At 38.7% G+C, this 21,546-nt stretch overlaps 1 protein-coding gene across 6 annotated transcripts in view; it reads left to right on the top strand.

Moving 5' to 3' along the window:
• The window catches only part of baiap2a (BAR/IMD domain containing adaptor protein 2a), a 109,756-nt gene that overhangs the window by 22,327 nt on the left and 65,883 nt on the right, over positions 1-21,546 (top strand). For all 6 annotated transcript variants that reach the window (XM_051885793.1, XM_051885795.1, XM_051885790.1 and 3 more), the window contains exons 2-3: positions 8,603-8,678; positions 15,022-15,108. In XM_051885793.1, the coding sequence (XP_051741753.1) occupies positions 8,603-8,678; positions 15,022-15,108 (163 nt within the window). The remainder of the gene's footprint in view (positions 1-8,602; positions 8,679-15,021; positions 15,109-21,546) is intronic.

The raw sequence follows: 21,546 nt of genomic DNA on the forward strand, positions 1-21,546 counted from the left end.
CTTTTAAACTAAATAATTCAAAATGAAAAGAAATATGCTACTCTCTGATTACATAATCCAAATGAAATGTGCATTTTCTCTCTAAGCGCGTCCACAGAGATGAGAGTCAGCAATGTCAACTTCATCTTTGCAGCCGAAACGGATTCAGAAAACATTAGTTTATTAATAAACAATTAAAATGTCTCCTTACTGTTTTTGTCACATTCATAATCATTACTTTTGCCGGCTCTTTATGGCAAGCTTTATGTGTGCGCTTGAGTGCTATATATCATTATTATGGTTTATTCTCTCCAGTATTTAAGAAATCAAATAAATACAAATGTGATTAGTCAACTAATGGTTTAAATGAACAACTACTAGTCCAACACACACACACACCAGAGAAAAAACTTTGCAGGTCCTATGGCTGAGAGAGAGCCTACTCGGATGAAAACAATTATAGTAACGCCGCATTTTTTTTTTTTTTTTTTTTTTGTCAGTAAGAGTAACGGTGTTGTATTGGGGGAAAAAGTAATTTGTTTGATTACTCGTTACTGAAAAAAGTAATGCCATTTATTTATAACGCCGTTATTCCCATCACTGGCTATAACAGCCTCAACTCTTCTGGGAAGGCTTTCCACAAGGTTTAGGAGTGTGTTTATGGGAATTTTTGACCATTCTTCTAGAAGAGCATGTGTGAGGTCAGGCACTGATGTTGGACAAGAAGGCCTGGCTCGCATTCTCCGCCATTCAACAAAATGATGGGCGAAGGTTTCACAGTAATTGATGTTTTATCAATGTATTTTATCATAGCCAAAGAAAGGTTATTCATAAATCAGTGACATTTTCTGGAAGGCTTTATTGCTATTCTTCAATTGTACACAAGATGTGTACAATCAAAATTTAATTATGACGCATACCAATTTCCTTCTGCCGTAATTCTTTAATTGACACACCTTCACCTCGGAAATATGAGGCTCAAAGACAGCTCAAACAGCCAAGTACTGTAGAGATTCTGACTCAACCTAAACCTTAAATTGAACAACCCAGGCTCACAGGAAAAACTTGCCTGTGGCGACATTTCTGCAAAATGATGTTACGTTGCTTCTTGCAGGTTTCGTGACACTTTCGATGTGAAATAGTGGTGCTAAAAGCATGTTTAATTTTCCCTGAAACAGATGAACTTGAACCTGGCAGCGTTTTATTATGCTAATTATTGTACATATTTAGGACGTGAAAATAAGTCTTTATTAGTCAATAATCTGCCCTTGTAATCATGTTTTGTGTGAAAAGGGCTAGAAGTTGTTGGTTTTTTACTGCCTCTAGAGTTCATTTCGGATGGAAACTCTGGTGAATTGTATGAATAGGTACGTTTTTGGAGTTGTGCAAAAATGTAGGAAGAGGCACGTGTTTCTAGTGAGCTTGTGTTGCAGCTGAATACTGTAATCATGATTATTTATTTAATGTGCAGCCCCCATTTTTCAAAGAAGTGTTTGCACTGCTAGCATTGTGGGGAAATTAAATATCTCAGTTTGTTTACTTGCTTCGTTGAACCCATTAGCATCTTATTACACAAAGTAAAGCTCAAATCCGACTTTGATTGTCTACTTTTGCTGTTTTATCTGGCCAGATTTATCTGGTATTCTCTGTCACAGTTTTTACTGTCACTTTCATGCCTTGTCACTAAAGTGAAGGTGTTGCACACGTCCCCCTTACAGAGAGTCAGGAATAACCAAGCTCTCAGACAAAGTGTATGTTGGCCTCATATTCCAATTAGCTCTTGCAATTAGGCTGGCAGATGTAGCACACGAGGACTGGGATGATAAAATTAGCAACACTGACAGAATTTAGAAAAGAAACCACCTAAGCCCCGCCCAGTCCCTCTGACCTCACTTGTGATTCACAAGTTCAAGGTGCTAGCATTACGCCAAGCTAATTACACCTAGCTGAAGTGACACTAGCATTAGCAGAAAACCAACAATTTTTTCGGTGCTGAATGGTGTTTGTGTGACAGTTAAACTGTCTCAGTTTTGTAGGTACTGGAGTGCTGACTACAGCTCTGCTCCTAGTGAGCTGTCTTTCTGTCTACTGCTTACATAGACAGATGTCTTCATAGACAGCATTTTAACTGTTACCTTATAAGTAGCTGAAGTGCAATGCGGTACATCGACACATAAATAGTGCTCCTAAAATCACACAAATGCACACTACTGATTCAAATAGAATTTAACTTTAACATGTTGCTAAGCTAATGTACTCCAATACACATAAACATACACTGCTCACATAAATTAGTTAAAACAGATCCATTTAAATCAGAACTTTTTTTTTTTTTTTTTTTTTTTTAATTATACGTTATAATGAAATGTTCTGTAGGTATATTTTTACACTAGGATATTTTTCACTGAGCTCAACACAATATGCACTATTTTTTCCTTAGTCGGAATTAATCCAATCCGATTTCAGATTCTAGAAGTTCTGTTTACATGAACCCTAATTGTTGCAATCTGATTAATATATTTATTTACATCTGCATTACAAGTCACCGCAATAATGTCACCAGAGCCACAAGTATAATTGTCATGAAAGCTGGCATATTTGTCAGACGAGGGTTTTTTTTTTAACAAATATTTAGTAAAAATTCAGTCTCCTCCACTGAGATGTGAGATGTAAATAAACATATGCATGTTCATAAGACATCAAACGTATGTAAACATGCGTATCACAGCGTTGCGCATGTGTGCAAATCTGATTGAGAAAATAGTCTGATTCAAGCGTTAATGTTTTTTTTTCTGTTGATCGGATTATTTCAGATCTACACCACCCCTTCCAATCCAATTGAAAATTAATTCAGATCGATTTAGATATTTACATGAACTAAGTATCTTAGAATCCAGTAGAAGATTGCTGCCTATGTTTTGGAGCAGCCTTGGCATCGGGAGCATGTACGTGATGTCTTAAAGTAATAGTTCACTTTAAAATGAAAATTACCCCAAGATTTACTCACCTCCAAGCCATCCTAGGTGTATTTGATTTTCTTCTTTCTGATGAACACAATCGGAGTTACACTAATAAACATCCTGACGCGTCCAAGCTTTATAATGGCAATGAACGGGACCAACGCGTATGAAGCTCAAGAAAGTGCATCCATCCATTATAAACGTACTCCACACGGCTCTGGGGAGTTAATAAAGGCCTTCTGAAGTGAAGCGATGTGTTTGTGTTAGAAAAATATCCTTATTTAACAAGTCATAAAGTAAAATATCTAGCTTCCACCAGACTGCCTTACGTATTTAACTTACGAAGAAAGTGTAATGCCTCTCGCAGTTCAAAACGCTTACACTACGTCCTACGCCTTCTGTATTCAACTTTCGAAATGAGCTTTCTTCGTAAGTTGAATACAGAAGGCGGTCTGGCGGAAGCTTCTTACACAAATGCATCGCTTCGCTTCAGAAGACCTTTATTAACCTGGAGCCGTGTGGAGTATGTTTATGATGGATGGATGCACTTGTTTGAGCTTCATACTCGTTGGTCTCGCTCACTGCCATTATAAAGCTTGGACGCGTCAGGATATTTATTAATATAACTCTGATTGTGTACATCAGAAAGAAGGTCAAATTCACCTAGGATGGCTTGAGGGTGAGTAAATCTTGGGGTAATTTTCCTTTCAAAGTAAACTAATCCTTTAAATGCCATTTAGGTAGGCAGTTCGCTAAGTTTTGGAGAAGAGCCTACTTCATTACTGTTCTATCATTCCCACGTCAGCATCGACCAATTTTGCTCTTGATTACAGGAGTGCCATATGAGCCCAGACCTGGTCTCGCCTAACAGTTATGTAAGCCACCCACATCTAGCGCCAGGCTCTTTGCATCTCTACCTCTCTTCATTGTACCTTATCTCTCTCTTTCTCTTTTTTTATTGCCCTCACACGTTATGAGGATGTTGTTGAGGGGTCTTTTTAACGAGGCACTGCATTCTGGCAGGGCGTTATAAAGAAGGGAAGGTGCAGGAAAGAGTCAAAGGGGTAGGTAAAGGGAAAAAAATCCCTTGAAATGGAGAGAGGCCTTTCATTCTTGAGAGAAGAGAACAAAAAACTCTTGCTATTTTTTTTTTTTTTTTTTTTTTTTTAATGAATGAATATGTATTTTTCCTTCTCTCATTGTGGATCTCTTTCTTTCCATCTAATGGAGCTCCTGGGGTGAGGATTTTGCTGCTGCCTACTCTCCATCTTACTCTCCGTCAGGTGCAGACCCACTTTCAGAGCTGCCCTGAGAGTGTGGCAGGAGTAGGAAGGTGACCTGTGACGTCAAGCCACTGAAGCCTAGGGAACAGGTCTTCTTGTCGCTCAATCAAGGATTCGGCACTAGTTTTGCTCCCAGACTTCATTTATTGTAGAAAACATTAATATTTTTGAAGTTTCAATGAAATATTGACTCGATCTTTAAGTAGTTTGATGCCTATTAATACCTGACCTAAATCATCTTGGTAGAGTCCGTCCAAATATGTCTTCCTTTTCGGGCATCCGAGAGAGTTTTGACCTGGTATTTCTCCATCTGTTGACATGTTCCAGCCTGCATTTGGTGTCTCTGTGTGTTGACTGATTGAACAGCATCTACCCTGCCTAAGACTGTCAAAGATGCTCGATCCTGGGTTGCACCAGCAGTTTTCAAGGGCTTTTTTTTTTTATATTGGGAAAAAGTTAGCTACTACTTATTTTGTACTTGGTTGGGTGCCCAAGTGGTTACACTTAAATCATCTAATACTTAGGCACTTAATATGTCATCTGCCCTATTGAGATGTAAATTTGTAAACAGGAAATTGTTTAAAGATTTGTTTTTGCCAAGTGGGAGAGAGAGGGGGATGGGACCAAGATGGGAGAGAGGACCACGAACCAGGAATTGAACTTGAGTCACCTGGGGCGCAACCTGTGTCGGAGTCGGCACAATATGGCAGAGGTGTTGCAAATAGTGAACGAATTTTCCTTAAAAAGGACTTTGGCTGCATCTGAAATCACATACTTCTCTGCTATAATAGTAGGCAAAAAACTTTGTGTGAAATTCATAGTTTCAAAAACAGTAGGCGAAAAGTACCCGGATGACCTAGTATTTCTGCCAAGATTCTGAAGCTTGCATCCAATGGACACTTTACTCTCCCATGAGGCCACTGGAGAGAATTTGTGAATGGCAGTGAAGAGAAACAACTGATGCTATGTCACATGACAATGACAGCATGACCAATGTTTGTCTGGATTACATTCATACTTCAAAAATTCATACGATTACATACTTTAACAGTCGCAAAGTATTCAAAAGAAGTACCTACTCAGAGAAAATGTGCACACAACCCCTTGCATTATAGAAGAGGTGGAGTTTATGGCTGTTCTGTTGACTTTTTTGTTTTTTTTTGTTTTTTTTAAGAAAATGGTGAGAAATGCATGGCCAAAGCTGCCAAAGCCATTTTTAAATATGTGAACCTTAAATGTTAATTAGTAATGGATTTTAAGGTCATGGATTAAGCTAGATGCTAATGCTACAAGTAAACTTGTACTCTGCATATTAAGAGGATATTGAGGGTGAGACATTGACCAATAGTGTTGTTTACTGTGAAAATACTGGCTTGATATGTACTGTTTTTGAGGGTTTTTTTTTTTTTTTTTTTTTGTGAAGGAATAGTCATAAAGTTTCTATGAGGTTTCTACAGGCTGCTGTATGGGATGTAGTTATTTCGTGGTGAATTTTAGAGTAAGAAAGCAGGGTTCGGTGGTGTTGTGCTGTCAGCTTCAGGACTTTGTTAACCCTAAGGCCCTGGCTGACTGTGGCTGCTCTAATTGGAGGAAGCCCTGAAGGGGAAGTGGATGGTGCTCAGGGTGTTATGACAGATGCCCGCTCGAGTGAGCATCACTGAAGGATTACAGCATGGCGAGGCGGTAAAGTGTTTATTTTGGTTGCACTAGGCCCGGAGCTTCGAGACAATTTGCCCTGACTGCATATGTGCCCTCTCAGAAACACCAGACATCCCAGCCCTTCCTTAAAACGAACTGTATACACTTCCTGGCAGTATAACAAGCCCAGCTCGCACACTGGCACTTCAGAGCAAAATATGTTCATTAACTCTAAGCATATGCTTCCTTTCTATCTCTTTTACTTTCTTGCATCCTCTTAAATAGCCTCAAAGCCCTGCACAAAATGTCAAAGCTCTTTGCTCTCCCCCGAATGAGTGTCTGCTTCCCTCCCACATGAATAATCACACTCTGTTTAACACAACATGGAATGATGGGTGGTGTGAATGAGGGATGATGCTGTGGACAGTTTTTGCATAAGGGAAAATGGAAGCATCCTTGGTATGTTTGTGTGTGCATGGATGCACAGCCCCTGCTGAAAAGATGGTCACCATCATGTATGCTATGTTTTTTGTTGGAGTTCCTTGGTCAACCAGCTAAACTAGAAGGTACTAATCTGCCTAAACCAGCATGGACATTTATGTCTAATCCAGTCTTTTTAACAGGGGGGTTGAACAGAGCTAGATAATACTACATACTTATTGGTAGCTGACAGCATAATCAAATGAGCCAAGTATTCAGTAAGCAGGCTAAGGATGGGACAGGTTGATTAGTGTATTTATCTGTATATCTATTGTTTTGCTGTCAAAATACTTTTTTTGTGAGGGCAGTTTTGTGCAATAAATGGAGATTATATATAATATATATATATATATATATATATATATATATATATATTTTTCTTCATGTTCTTGTTCAGTCTGTGCTGTTGTTTAAATAGTTGGTCTATGTATACAATGATACTTCTGGAAAAATATTTAAGACTTATCTGTTCTATTCTGCTGTGTTCAGTCGAAGGATGTGTTCAAATTTGTCAGGTTTAGTGCAAAAGCTAATGCGGTTTCTTAAGTAGGACCCTATTTCTCACGGGGTCTCGATCCACTTCTATACGAACCCTGGTGCGGTTTGACTGAAATATAAATACAATATATAACATACCTGGTTTTTCTAGTCATAGTAGCTACATTGCCCATTACAGCATTGGAAATGCCAACTCCTTGCAGCAGATCTTCATTTGTGTGCAACGGAGGAATTCCTGGCATTGTTCTGATTCCTTTACACATTTTATAAGCTCTTCAGAAGTTTTCAGCTGGGAAAAATACCATTATATGTGTGCGCATACAATAAGCGTGTTTAGACCAGCACACAGCATTGTTTTGGGTGTTCGGTAAGTTTAGTCTCAGAATATACATCATAAAATAAGTTTTTTGTTTTGTATCTTTAGGTTCGATGTTAAAAATCAACAACGTCAGCTAACTTTCATTAATTTGCAATTGGGTCATTGATGAATAGGTTTTTTAAAAGTGTAAAAAAACATAATGGAGATATAATTAATTTTGAAGTTTTATTAAGTGTTAACAATGAGATTGTGGTTTTTATAATCAGTTAACACTGCTTTTGTCTTTTTTTTTTTTTTTTTACAAGATGGACAAAATTTGTCACAAAGTCATTCGGTTTAACCAAAATTTCGGTTTTACCGAATGACACTTTTGGTTCTACCTAATGACGATATTTTCAAACAATGCTAACAGGTTGATATATAGCTAGCTAGCTAACAAAAGGACAATCAAACATTTTATATATAGTACAATTTTTTTTTTTTTTTTTTTTTTAAATATTACAACATTTTCCATGTTTTATAACGGTTGTACCGAATGACCTGATGTTTCAGGATGTGCGTATGAGCAAGTGAATTTTTCATATAGTTAAAAGAGATTTAGTTACTGCTTCACAACCATGTGGGCCTTTGCATGATATTGACCGCATGACTTGATCAAAAATGGTCCCTTTATATTGTTACTCCAAATGACATCAATGAAATTCATTTTTCCGGACATTCTTTCTCATAACAAAGCTACGACTTCTACACATAATTTTACTACCATTTTGCTGATATATGATGTTATAAAATCATGTCAGAATAAAAAATATATACATTTATTACATTTTAAGATATTTTAATCACAAATAAAATGGCTGTATTGGCCTTTGGACGGTTAAACCGAATGACCTTTTGACACTTTAAAATCTTTAAAATACCTTTATATGTAGCAAAATAAAATTAAAACCTTTTAGATTCAATAAAAGAGATCTAGATGTACTACATTACATAATATGGATGTCATATCTTTGTTTTTTATTATTATTAAGGCCTTTGGACAAAAAATGACCCGTCACGCTATTAACCCAAATAAATGTCAACTAACTCTCATTAGAGTATTAGTAGACTGTTAGGCCAGGGTTAGGGTTAGTAGAGCAAGTTGACAGTCTACATATAGTTACTTATAGTTAGGAAAAGTTACTTTTAGTTAGTAGAATGTCTAAAGCGAACATGGACTATCAAAAAAAAGTGTTATGCCTGGCTCACACTACAGGAGTTTTAAAATAGTATGGAATTTTAATTTTGGCTTATTTGCTATAAAGTGATATTATCGGTTTATCAGCTTTGTAATGTTTACACATCCTTAGTTTGAACACAAGATTTTGTATGAGCCTGCCAATAACCCATGCACACTTAACGTGTTGCAATTCTGCTCCTTTAACAAATCTTTCCATCTCTTGCAGAGCATCATGGAACAGTTCAATCCCTGTTTGCGGAATTTCATCGCCATGGGGAAGAACTACGAGAAGGCTCTCTCCAGTAAGTACCCCCACATCACATCTCCAAACGTCCCCCACATTCAGGCAGCTGTCCAAACCCTCCACGCCTTCCCATCTGCCTTTAATGCCACTTCATTTGAAGATGATGACAATGTTTGTCATCCTGTCATTCAGATGGCCACACAGCCTTATCAACTCTCACATAACCCGAGACACCTCCTGAGCTCAGATGGGCCGAACACCAATGCTCAGCTGATGAGGGCATTCAGAGAGGAGATAATGTGTCCTGCCTCAATGATGATTTGATATTTAGCCATTAGACAGAGGAACAATCAGACGACTTTGAAGGCTTTGTGCAGTAGGTGACTGATGAAAGCCAGACAATTGCCCATTGATGTCTGCGTTCACATTGGCAAATGTAATCTTGCTCCGGCAGCCTTGGGTGTGCAGTGGCTGTAAAACATTTAGGGTGATGTGCAGGAATACATCTTAAAGGAATATCCCAGTTTAGCGCAAGCACCAGTTTTGAGAAAAAGAAAATGTTTGGCCTTTCCCTTATTTTCTTTAAAAAAACGTAGAAATCTGTGTTACAGTGAGGCACTTACAATGGAAGTGAATAGAGCCAATATAAAAACGTTAAAATAATCGCTGTTCGATAGTATAGTTCATTTAAACAAAAAATTGTTTTGCTGAGCCCACTTAATTCATTTAGTTGTCATACTAGCCAGGTGTGTCTTTAGCATACTAACATGCACTATTGCTGGTCAGTATGATACAGGAACTTAAATTTAAGTTGGCTCAACTAATTTTGCAGTCCAGTTTCAATCATCATAATATACAATGTATAACATAAACAAACTGGAAGACACTGGTGTCATTACTGATATTAGTATAGTTAATACTCACCGAGTTAAGCAACTAAACTCACATAATAACTATCCTAAAGTGTGAATTGGCCTTTAAAGAGTCACAAAGGAAACCTGGGCTACCCATAAATCTCAAAACCCAGCACTGGGGGGATTTATGTAAAATCTGTGAGACAGACTGCCCTTCAAACTCTTGAGCATTAAAGGCAGATTGGCTGGGGTTTGTGAAAGACTCTTATCCTCAGAAAGGGGGCTACCCAAGGGTCCATATGCTTCCAGACTGCTATCCACAGGTAGCAAGACGTTCTAGAGCTAATTATGCAGCAGTTTGGTAGAGAAGAATGTGGGTTTGTACTGTAAATACACGGCTGAAAGAACATAAAGGGAAGAGACAGAGTTGAAAAAGAGATTTATTCCATAATTGACTACCCCGTACTGAGGGGAAACTGGGCTCTGGTGGGAGGTCCTAGGCCACTAAGCCCACCAGAATAAATCATAATCCTCTTTTGCTCTCAAGCCATGTCTTTACCACTCTACCCCGTGTTTTAGGAAATGAAATCACTCAGACACAAAGTCAGCAAAGCTCTCTACCCCCATTTATTATTTCTGACTGGTATTGTTCTTGCTGATTTGTTTTAGAGCCTCAGGCACCGAAAGATGAATGAGTGCGGTAGGAGGAGTGTGTTATGACAAGGTTCTTTCTCAGTAAAAGATAGAATTTCAAAGCAGGAGACTTGCATATATGGATGGGAATTGTAAGGATTCCAATTTTACTTAATCCATTAGCAACTTTTCAGGAAGCATTTGCAAACTATCCATACATCCATTCATCCTCTAAACCTCTTGTCCTATGTAGTGTCACAGGGATGCTAGAGCGTATCCCAGCGTCTGGGGCTGTAGGCTGGGAAACACCGTGGACTGAAGGCCAGGGGACCTTCGTGCTGTGAGACGACAGTGCAATGTGATTTTTTTGGAAATTATATGTATTATTGTAAATGTACCAAAATGTAGCAATGAACCATAAAAGTAATCTGAGAGAGAGTGTTGAGAGTAGACAGGGAGAAATTGGATAAACATCAGCTTAATAGAAATCATTCAGAAATTATTTGTTTGTGAATTAGACTACACTGGCCGTGCTGTATGTTTGTGTTGCTTGCAATTATTGAGGACAAAGAAATAATACGTCTTTGTATTATTTTGTGACTTTCATTATTTCTCTCTCACATTCAGTTTGGTCTGTAAACAACCTGTCAGAGTATTTTAGAGCAAGTACCGTTCTACATTCACAGATGAATGTAGACGTTCAAGAACTGTTAATGGAACTAAATTTATTGAAAATGATAATGTTATGGTATTTTATTTCATAAATGGACCAGGTTCTTAATAAGAACTAGTTTTCATTCACCAATCCTACTTACAAAGTAATTTCACTGTAAAAAATCGGAAGTTGACAAAACTCAAAAACTTGAGGCAACCAACTTCAGGACTTTTTGAGTGCAGTCAACTTATGGGAAAAATGTTGAATCAACTTCACAATTAAAGTTGGTCTATACTTTCCAATATTTATGTCACCATAAGTGACCAAAAACACGATTTACTGTGCAATTAAAGTGTATCATCAGTGATCAAACTGAGCATGATCAGCAGACTGTTAGTTGGACCATCACCACCAAATTTGAGTTGAAAACTTAAAAGTTTTCTCAGTGTATTCCACACCGTCGGCTGAAGTTGGTCCTTGTCGGCTTTTATTCGGCCGATTCGACATGTTGAATCGGCATTGGAGCTCGTCGGTCCGTCGGGCCATCTGATCTTTCTGATTGGCTGTTCAGCTACTGCCATCTGCTGGCACGGAAAGGCATTTCTTCCTACGCAGACGCAGAACGGACATGCTACTTGGCCGTCGGGTGTCGACGGTGGTGTGTCAGGGCAACTTTGGACCCAGACGCTGCCGATGTGAGCCAACCCCCGCAGTCTGCTTTCATCGCCACTAGTTTGTCGGCATCGGCTTAGTGTGTTCCGGGATTAAAACTGAAATGTCATCATTAACTCGTCCTCATCTCGTTCCAAACTTGTTTCACTTTCTTTCTTCTGTGAAACTAAAAGATATTTTGAAGAATGTTGGTAACCAAACACATATGATTCCCATTGAACTTATTACAGACCAAAATACAATGAAAGTCAATGGGAACTGAAACTATTTGGTTACCAACATTCTTTAAAATGTTCTGCAGAAGAATACACGTGAATACAGGTTTGGAATGACATAAATGTGAGGAAACGATGACAGAATTTTCATTTTTGGATAAACCATCCCCTTTAAGTTGCTCATTCTAATTGACTTAAGTTATTTTTATTAAGCTTTTTCTGCATTCGATTGTTGAATCAACCTGTATATCAGCAAAAAAAAAAAAAAAAAAAAGAGTTCCTCTACTGGTCTATCCAACCTAGCAGATTAAGAAGAAAGAAACAAAGAACAGAGACAGTGAAGACAATGAAATAGTACATGGGAGTGCCCAGAGTTGATGGTCCCATCTGTCAGGCACATTTCTGCATAATTTCCCTGTAAATAAGCCCTGAACAGTAGCCACATAGTCTTAAACCTAGTGCAACATTCTGCTTTGCCATACTTAATCAGAGCCACAGCTGGTCATCTTGATGAATTGTTTGCTCAACCGATTTTTGTGGCCTTTCTGTCCGCGCCAAAAGCTGAGGATGGGTTTCCACAGGCCCTCAATGGATTCAGATGAAAGTCCCGATTGATTTCTGAATGAATTCCATAAAGAATAGCTGACTGGTATCCGCTTTCTCCCTGCGTGTTTTTTGCGCTCTCTCTGAGGGAGGTAAAGAGCCATTATTTTAAGCCTTGGTGCAGTGTTGGACACGCCTGCGGGAAGCACTGTTGGGCCACTACCTGAGCTGCTCTTGGAAGTTTTGGGGGGGGGACCAGCATCTTGGCTGCCAGATCTTGCAGCGTAGTTACAGTTTGTGGCAGTGGCTTTGTCCTGTGTTCATAGCCCAAGAGTGACTGTCATGAAGCAAGTCCAAGCTGCTGATTCCATGAAACATCTGTGAGGCAGGAGATACAGGTGAGCCCTGTATGAGTGGGCCAACTGCTCTACTCGATAATGAGTCCCGCCAATCCTACAGAAAACACCAGCATATTCTGTTTAGCTGTCCCAAATCTCTCATTCTTTCACTCAGTTCCTACTCCCTCAATGGAGAATGCCACATAGTGCACTATATATGGAATAGGCAGCGACTTTGACACACTTTCTGCACCAGACACATGGCTACATCTGAATTGCTTCATTATGATTAACTTGGCTGTCTACATTGCAAGCACCTTTTTAATTTACTAACTACATTAGGCAGATGCCCCATTTCTATTTTTGGTGTGCTGTACAGCTATTCCATTTTATTCTATTTTGTTTTGATGTCCAACATACATAGAAATTTGGGGTCAGTAGGTTTTTTTTTTTTTTTTTTTTTTTTTTGAAAGAAATTGATCGTTTTTATTCATTAAAGACATTAAATTAATCAAATTGACATGTTAGAAAATATTTCTATTTTAAATAAATTCTGTCATTCAAACGTTTGTTCATCAAAGAGTCCTGAACTTCCACACTTTATTAAGCAGTACAACTGTTTTTAACATTGATAATAATAAGAAATGTTTCTTGAGCAGCAAATCATATTATTATATACATAATATTTAAATTTAAATTTATAATATAAAATTAAAATATTAATATAAATTAATATAAAATATAAATTAATATAAAATATAAATATAATATTTAAATAATATTTAAATAATAATTAATGCATAATATTTTAAAATATATTACAATAGAAAATAGTTATTTTAAATTGTAATAATATTTCACTGATACTTGCTTGAAGCAAAAGTGTTCATGAAATCTCAGAAAAGATCATTATAACATTAAAGTGGACTTTTAAAAGATGTAATATAAGTCTCTGCTGTTCCCAGAATGTGTCTGTGAAGTTTCAGTTCAAAATACCCCACAGATTATTTATTAAAGTTTGTCAAATTTGCCCCTATTTGGGTGTGAGCAAAAACACGCTCCAGTTTTGTTGTTGTTGAGCAACCGAAACACAAGATGTTAAAGCTCCGCCCTCTCATGGAAAGTGTGTGTCCCTTTAAATGCCAATGAGCTGCTGCTCCCAGCCCGCTTTCCATGAGAGGGCGGAGCTTTAACATCTTGTCTTTTGGTTGCTCAACAACAACAAAACTGGAGAATCTCACGCTGCCAAAATGACAATTGCCAGTAACGGTGTTCAGCTTTACATTGTTCAAACCGGAGTCTCAGGAAGAAGTTACAGCTTTTAGAATGCATCTGGATGTTTCTGAACGGTTAGTGGATAAATTTCTGTAGTTGCTGTGGAGTTGATTCAACTTATCAACTAGCATGTGCCATCTTTTGTGCAAATCCAGCATTTAATTGACCTTCGTTTGTGAAGTAGTCCAGCGTCTACTACAACAACTCTTCCTCTTCTCTAAAGCAGCCCAACATGGCCTCACCCCCCTTTGTTGCGTGTTCCAAAGGACAGGGTTTATGTAAATTTTAGGGTTTGTGATGTCACCAACCTGGGAAGAAGCTAGTCCCTACCAGCCATTTGTTGTAGTCCTTAAAAAGTGATTTCTGTAAAAGAAAATATCTCCCTTTGCATTAAACTTTGAGCATCGTAACTTTGCAGATGTTTTTATGCTCAAACAGCAACATTACTCATTATCTAAAGTTAAAAAATGAAATAATAACCTAAGACCCCTTTAAGGTTTTACAAGTGAATAGCCTAGCTATGTACAGTAGTCCCACCAGTAAGACCAACACCAAACCATAAACCAGCCTAGGCTAGACCACCATGGAACTTCTCTGTAAGCTAAAAAAAATCACACATCTCTCTCTCTCTCTCTCTCTCTCTCTCTCTCTCTCTCTCTCTCTCTCTCTCTCTCTCTCTCTCTCTCTCTCTCTCTCTCTCTCTCTCTCTCTCTCTCTCTCTCTCTCTCTCTCTCTCTCTCTCTCTCTCTCTCTCTCTCTCTCTCTCTCTCGCTCGCTCGCTCGCTCGCTCACGTGGGGATCCAGGGAGAGTTGTGGAGATAATGATATTCTGTTTATTCTTTTTCACCAAAGTTGACATTTTAAAACCGCAATGAGGCATGGGATTGGGAAACAGTGTGTGTGTGTGTGTGTGGGAGACAGCTGGGCTGGTCTGGTAAAGAAAAATAGGGCTAAATTTCCATAGTCACAGTAGGGCTATCTTTACTCATTCTAAATGTGTTTCCTGTACAACTGATTGTGTTTCCTGTTGTGCGACAGACTCATCTACTCCTATAGCTTTTTTTGCTGCTCATTACCCAGCTGGACTGACACCAACTTGCACAGCTGATAGCCGTCCCATCCTCGTCATGGGCCCTTTTGATCACTGAATACACTGCTGTAATGAGAGATGAGAATGTTTGTGACATATTTTTCCTCTTGCCTCCATCTTTTGCAGGTGTGACATTTGCAGCGAAGGGCTATTTTGATGCTCTGGTGAGAATGGGAGAGTTGGCCAGTGAAAGTCAAGGATCTAAAGACTTGGGTGAGTCTCAGCATCTTGTTTTGCCTCAAGGGAAAAGGCAAACTGTGTGACCTGATCCAACATGACACAACAAAACACGCACTAATGGAACCACATGCTCAGCAAAGTGCCGATGTTGCTTTCGTTAGGCCCAACTGTCAGAATTTGTACCTACGAGAAGCTTTTATATCGTGCCTTTTTATATCTGAGGCGTTTCAGATATAGTTTATGTACTGGCGTAAATTATTCCTTGTTTCACTTGCTCAATTTCTCGAGTTTGCGTGGAAAATGAAGTCAAAGGGCTGATAGCATTGGATGGGAATTCATCTGCCGTGCTGCAGGGAAACTCAGCGATGCATCATTTATGATCAGTTTAAAAAGCGGATCTAGTTCGAGGGCTATAACTTCTTGAAATAGCATTTCACTTTCTGCTACAGGGAGGCTTTCAGAATTGTTGGTCGGTTCTTTGTTCTGCCAGGGATGTGAGAGTGGGTGTATACATGACCCTCAAGATGCTTGTTGATGGGGATCAGCTAGAGTTATGGCAGCAAAATCTCGTTTGTATTCGTGAAACGATCTCCATTGTCTATTGAACTTTCAAGTCCCTTTGGGCATGGACTGAACCTTCTTCTACCTCACTGTCAGGAGCTCTGAGTGAATTTAGGCTCTAGTTGACTCTTGTTTTATATACTTGGGGTTTTTCAGACAGACCATCAGGTGGGGATTTTTTTTTAGTCTTTCTGCATGTTACATCGTTAAACCTGTCTGTCACAAAAAACTGTCATTGAATCATTCGATCACTCCATTCGTTCAAATCACTGACTAATTCAAGAGCTAAACGAGTTGCTGTGTTTGAAGTTGCTTTACTGATTGAGTAGTTACAAAACGTTAAAAAGTTTGTTCGGTAACACTTTATTTTGATGGTCCACTTTAAACTTTATACTTTCTATAAATAACTTACTATAAGTAACTGAGTGAGTGTCTTTGTCTTTATGAGTGAGTCATTGAATCATTCGCTCGAATGATTCACTCAAACACACTGATTCATTTAGGAACCACACAAGTATCTTTATGAATGAGACATTGAATCATTTGCTCAGTGTACATTTTGAAACACGCTGATTCATTTAGGAAGTTTACAAGTAAATGTGTCTTTATTTGTGAGTCATTGAATCATTCCCTCAACCAATTAATTCAGACACACTGATAAAAGTATGTTCTGTATAATATGAATGTAATTTTGACATATACATTCATCATGTTGTCATTGTCATGTAACCTACCACTGTCAGTTGCGTCACTACATGGCCATTCAAAAATCCTTTCCAGGTGCAACATGGGATAGTGTCCATCATATGCGCATTTCCGAATGTGCCGGAAGAATTGTCTGGGTACTTTTCGCCTACTGTTTTATGAATACTGTGATCTAGACATACTTTTTCACATACTGTTTTTGTATCCTATATAGTAGGAAAGCATGCTTATTCAGAAATGTATTGCCAAAAGGTGTGTTTGACATCGGCTGTGGCTGGATGTAACCGATCGGCGAGAGTAGCCGCGTGCAGGCGGGGAGTAGCTGAAAACAGAGACTTGAAGTCGGACACTTTCTGCTTCTCGTAGTGACGCTCGTGCTGCGTTTGCATACTTTATCACAGCTGAAGTGAAATAAATGCAATATTTGACTAATACACTGATGTTTCAGAGACATTTTCATTCAATACTTTATGTACTGCTTAATACAGCGTCTGTTTTTACAAGAATAAAGTTGTATATAACACAATGACTACATGAAAAGAGCTTTAACTGTTATAAAAATACAGATTTGTGAGCATTAGTTGAACTGATGGCGTGACAATAAACATGAAACATATGTGATCGTTGTCATGCGGTGAATCCGGCCAATCGTGAAACAGCTGTGTCGTCATCAGAGCTTGTGCAGCTCCTCTTGAGAAACTGCACTGGCTGACTCAGGCGGCTGATCTGAAGCCATACGTCACAGTCACATGGCGTCAGCGGCGGTCTCGAGTCTTACAAAAATTTTTACCGCCATGCACTGCTTCAAGTCAGCCGCCAATCGGCCTGTGCAGCGCTGCATCAAGTCGAACAAGCCTATAGTCTTTATGAATGATTTTCTTTATGAATCATTTGCTCATCCGATTCATTCAGACACACTGATTGAACTAAGCAAGTGGCTGTCAATTTAGTTAAAACACACTGATTCATTCAGGAAAAAAACACCACTACTGTGCTGATTGAATTTGATTTTTGTGATTTGCTTGTGATTTGCTTGTAATTTCAATTTTGTTTGGTACTGTGTTTGTTGACAGTGCAAAAACAAACTGGCAATATTGTGCATGAATTGTACAGTAAGTTCAAGATATGTTTAATGAAACCTGAGAGATTTCTGTCCTTCCATTGAACGTCCATTCCACCAAAACTTTGTTTCAGTAAGTTCATAGAGATCATAAAAGAAATCCATATGAATCAAGCATTTTGGAGGGACCGAAATCTCTCCACTTTCATTAAAAAATATCTTCATGCGTGTGTTGAAGATGAACAAAAGTCATACAGTATTGGAACAACATGAGTGCTTGAGTAAGTAAATGATAACAGAATTTTAATTTTTGGGTGAACTACTCCTTTGATTATGCCGCATTTCAAAATGTATGCATAAACTGTCCTTTTCATGGTATAAATGCTGTTTGAGATGTGAGTGCAGTGTATGAATTTAATTGGCTCATATCCATCGCATTGGGTCAAGGGTGTCGCGTATGCTGGTGCCGTTGCTCAGGACATGAAAGCAGCATCTATGTTATTTCCACAGGGAATTTCCTGGACTGAGGCAGAGTAAACTCCCCCCTCATATATAATGCAATCAACTGTGAAGTTCATCTCTCATTTGAACTCGCAAAAGGTATTGGCACTTGAATCCCACTCTCTCGCTGTAACTGAGAGTGACTCACAGAGAGAGAGTCCCAGCCTCAGTGACAGACCCCCTGGACATAGAACACAATGAGGGCCTCTCCAGTTACTCTTCATATACATACAACACAACAAATAGTATAAACAGTATAAAACACTCTTCAAGATTATAATTTTTTTACTTGATGACAGTGGCCAGCATCAGGTTACCACAGTTTTATTGCCTTAAGCTTTGGCAGAAACTGCGACTATCATTGTACATTTTTGGAAGGGCTATATTTACTTAAATCCAAACATTAAAGTAGCCCAATTATGCTAAAGGTTCCTAATTTTGTTTTGGAGGTCTCCTACAGTAGGTTTACATGAATCCAATGTAAAAAATAAACACTATAATTTACTCATATTATACATTGCAGCATCACCTCGTTTTGATCAAGGATTCGGTCTCTCTAAATCCCTCCCTCCCGAGAGCCTACTCTGCTCTGATTGGTCAGATCTGTTGCCCAATCTGTTGTGATTGGTCTACTCTAGTATTACCTTCAATACCAAGTCGGTACTGAAATTTAAAAAATGTGACGATAACAGCATTTCCCCCTAGCATTTTGAGCGCTGTTGAGCGAATTCTTAAACACCTCTGATTGGCCGTTATGTTCATGCGCTCAACACAATGGCCAATCCAGAGCTGAAATTCAGATATGGTAATGGGAGTTTCATTTCCAACACGTGCTGTAAGTGGTAGACCAATCACAACAGACTGGGCCATCTGACCAATCAGAGCAGAGTAGGCCAATCACAGCAGACTGGCCAACATTTCTGACCAATCAGAGCAGAATAGACTAGTGTTGTCAAAAGTCACCGAGCACTATGAGCAGATCTGTCTATCAGCGGATATGTTAGGGATCCGCTGATAGACCCCTGCTTTCAAATGCTCCCGTGTGTAACTGTGTAAGCACTCGGTGAAGAGCGTCAAAGATCTCTATTTACAACATGTTTTTGATATGTCTGTTATTGACTACAATGATCAACGCATCTGTTGAGCATGTGAACACAATGGCCAATCAGAGGTGTTTAAGAATCCGCTCAACAGCGCTCAAAATGCTAGGGGGAAATGCTGGTATTGTCACATTTTTAAAATTGACTTGGTACCGAAGTCTGTACTTTTGACAACACTAGTCTACTCTGCTGTGATTGGTCAGATCTGTTGCCCACTCTGCTCTGATTGTTCAGATCTGTTGCCCAGTCTGCTGTGATTGGTCTACTGCTTACAGAACATGTTGGAAATGAAACGCCCATTACCCAACTCTGAATTTCAGCTCCAGATCTTCCTCATCACTTGACACACAGTGATATGAACAGTAACAATGGCGTCAGTTTTACCGTATCAATTCCAGCGCGAGTCCTCATCCTTTGGAAGTACAGAAAAGTGGATTTGTATTCATAGCACAGAAACCAACGTCTTCTTGACATGTTGACAACACGAACCAAACTCTTCCAGGCCTCAGCTACAACTACAGTGTTTAAGGGCGGGTCAAAGTAAACATTGTTTGAGGGCAGCTAGTGAAGACCATAGGCTGGCATTATGCAAATGTGTTATATTGTTACATATGTATGTAACAGGACGTGAGACTGGAATTGCTGACGACTCATTTGAGGCAGTTCAGAATCGGTTCTTTCTTTTGGGAGACTTTAAACTCCACTTATTGTCCACTTTGATCTTTGAAACTTGTCAGACATTTTATATTCATGAACAGCTATATAACACTACAAGAAAGGTAATATCCAAAAAAGCATAATAGGGGCACTTGAATCGTTTAATAGTAAGACGTCTTCGAGATATTGTGTGTTAAAAACTAAAAACGTAGTTGACTGATGGCTGTTTTTCACCGTCATTCTCTAATGCCGTTACATGTACTGTACATAATGGGCAGGTGTGGTTTGTGAGAAGCTGTGCCGTTGTTCATCAGCGGTGTCACATTGAGTCATTCTGCTTTGATTAAGTGACGAGTGTGTGCTTGTTTGTGTGTGCATTCATTACTCAAGAACAAAAACATCTGCATTATGCATTAGAGCAGGAGGGCTCAATCCTGGAGATCTACAGTAGCTGCTCTCAGTCTGCTAACACACCTGACTGTCATTTTCAAGTGAACCCAAAGACCTTGATTAGCCGTTTCAGGTGTGTGATTAGAGTAGCAGCTGAACTCTGCAGGAAGGTGTATATCCAGGAGCAATGTTAAGCTACGGACACACTAGGCGTCAAGCACGAAAATGACTTTGGACCCTGCAACAAATATGGGCAACAGGATGTGATGTCATGCTCTAGAGTCTGTTTTTAAGAGTTATTGTTAAATAAAAATATTTAAAAATATTTTGTTAATTGAAATAAAGCTGAAATAAAATATGTAAATTTTAGATCAAAAACTTAATATGAAATTAGATTAGAAATTTGGCCCAGATAGCCCAGTCTGTTGTGATTGGTCTGCTCTGCTCTGATTGGTCAGATAACCAAGTCTGTTGTGATTTGTTCTAATCTGCTCAGGGGTACATTTCCCCAAAAGCATCGTTGGCCAACTTCGGTTGCAAATTCCATTGAACTCTATTGGTAATGACGGAACTTGCGACCATAGTTGGCTTTGGGAAACACACCCCTAATTGGTCAAATGACCAAGTCTGTTGTGATTGGCCTACTCTGCTCTGATTGGTGAGATGACCCAGTCTGTTGTGATTTGATCTACTCTGCTCTGATTGGTAAGATGGCCCAGTCTGTTGCGATTGATCTACTCTGCTCTGATTGGTTAGATGGCCTAGTCTGTTTTGATTGATCTACTCTGCTCTGATTGGTCAGATGGCCCAGTCTGTTGTGATTGGTCTACTCTGCTCTGATTGGTCAGATGACCCAGTCTGCTTTGATTGGTCTACTCTGCTCTGATTGGTCAGATGACCAAGTCTGTTGTGATTTGTTCTAATCTGCTCAGGGGTACATTTCCCCAAAAGCATCGTTGGCCAACTTCGGTTGCAAGTTCCATTGAACTCTATTGGTAATGACGGAACTTGCGACCATAGTTGGCTTTGGGAAACGCACCCCTGATTGGTCAAATGACCAAGTCTGTTGTGATTGGTTCAAAAGATTCAAAAGTTAATATACTATTGAAAACAAATATAATGTCAAATTTTAAGGAATGTAATTATATTTCTAAATTAATTGATAAAATCTTATATTTGGAAAGGTAACACATTCATTTAAACCATTAACACGTTTAATTAAAATAATGGCATTAATTTAGCCTTCAAATATTCAAGTACATTTTCTTCAAGTTGTCAAGTAATTACTCAAGTAAAGTAAAAGGCAGTATTAAATATTCAAGAAAATAACTGAGAAACAGAAAAAAATAATGACTAATTAGATGTAATACAAAAATATTTAATTGGCATGGTCATCACTGCATGATATAAAACAAAAAATTGTTTTGATGGTGTCAGAGTTTGACTGAGAAGCAGGTCTTTAATTAAACACTTATTAATATTTATTGTTTGTTTTAA

Source organism: Ctenopharyngodon idella, chromosome 3 (genome assembly GCF_019924925.1).
Source record: "Ctenopharyngodon idella isolate HZGC_01 chromosome 3, HZGC01, whole genome shotgun sequence".
NCBI classification, from domain to species: Eukaryota; Metazoa; Chordata; class Actinopteri; order Cypriniformes; family Xenocyprididae; genus Ctenopharyngodon; species Ctenopharyngodon idella.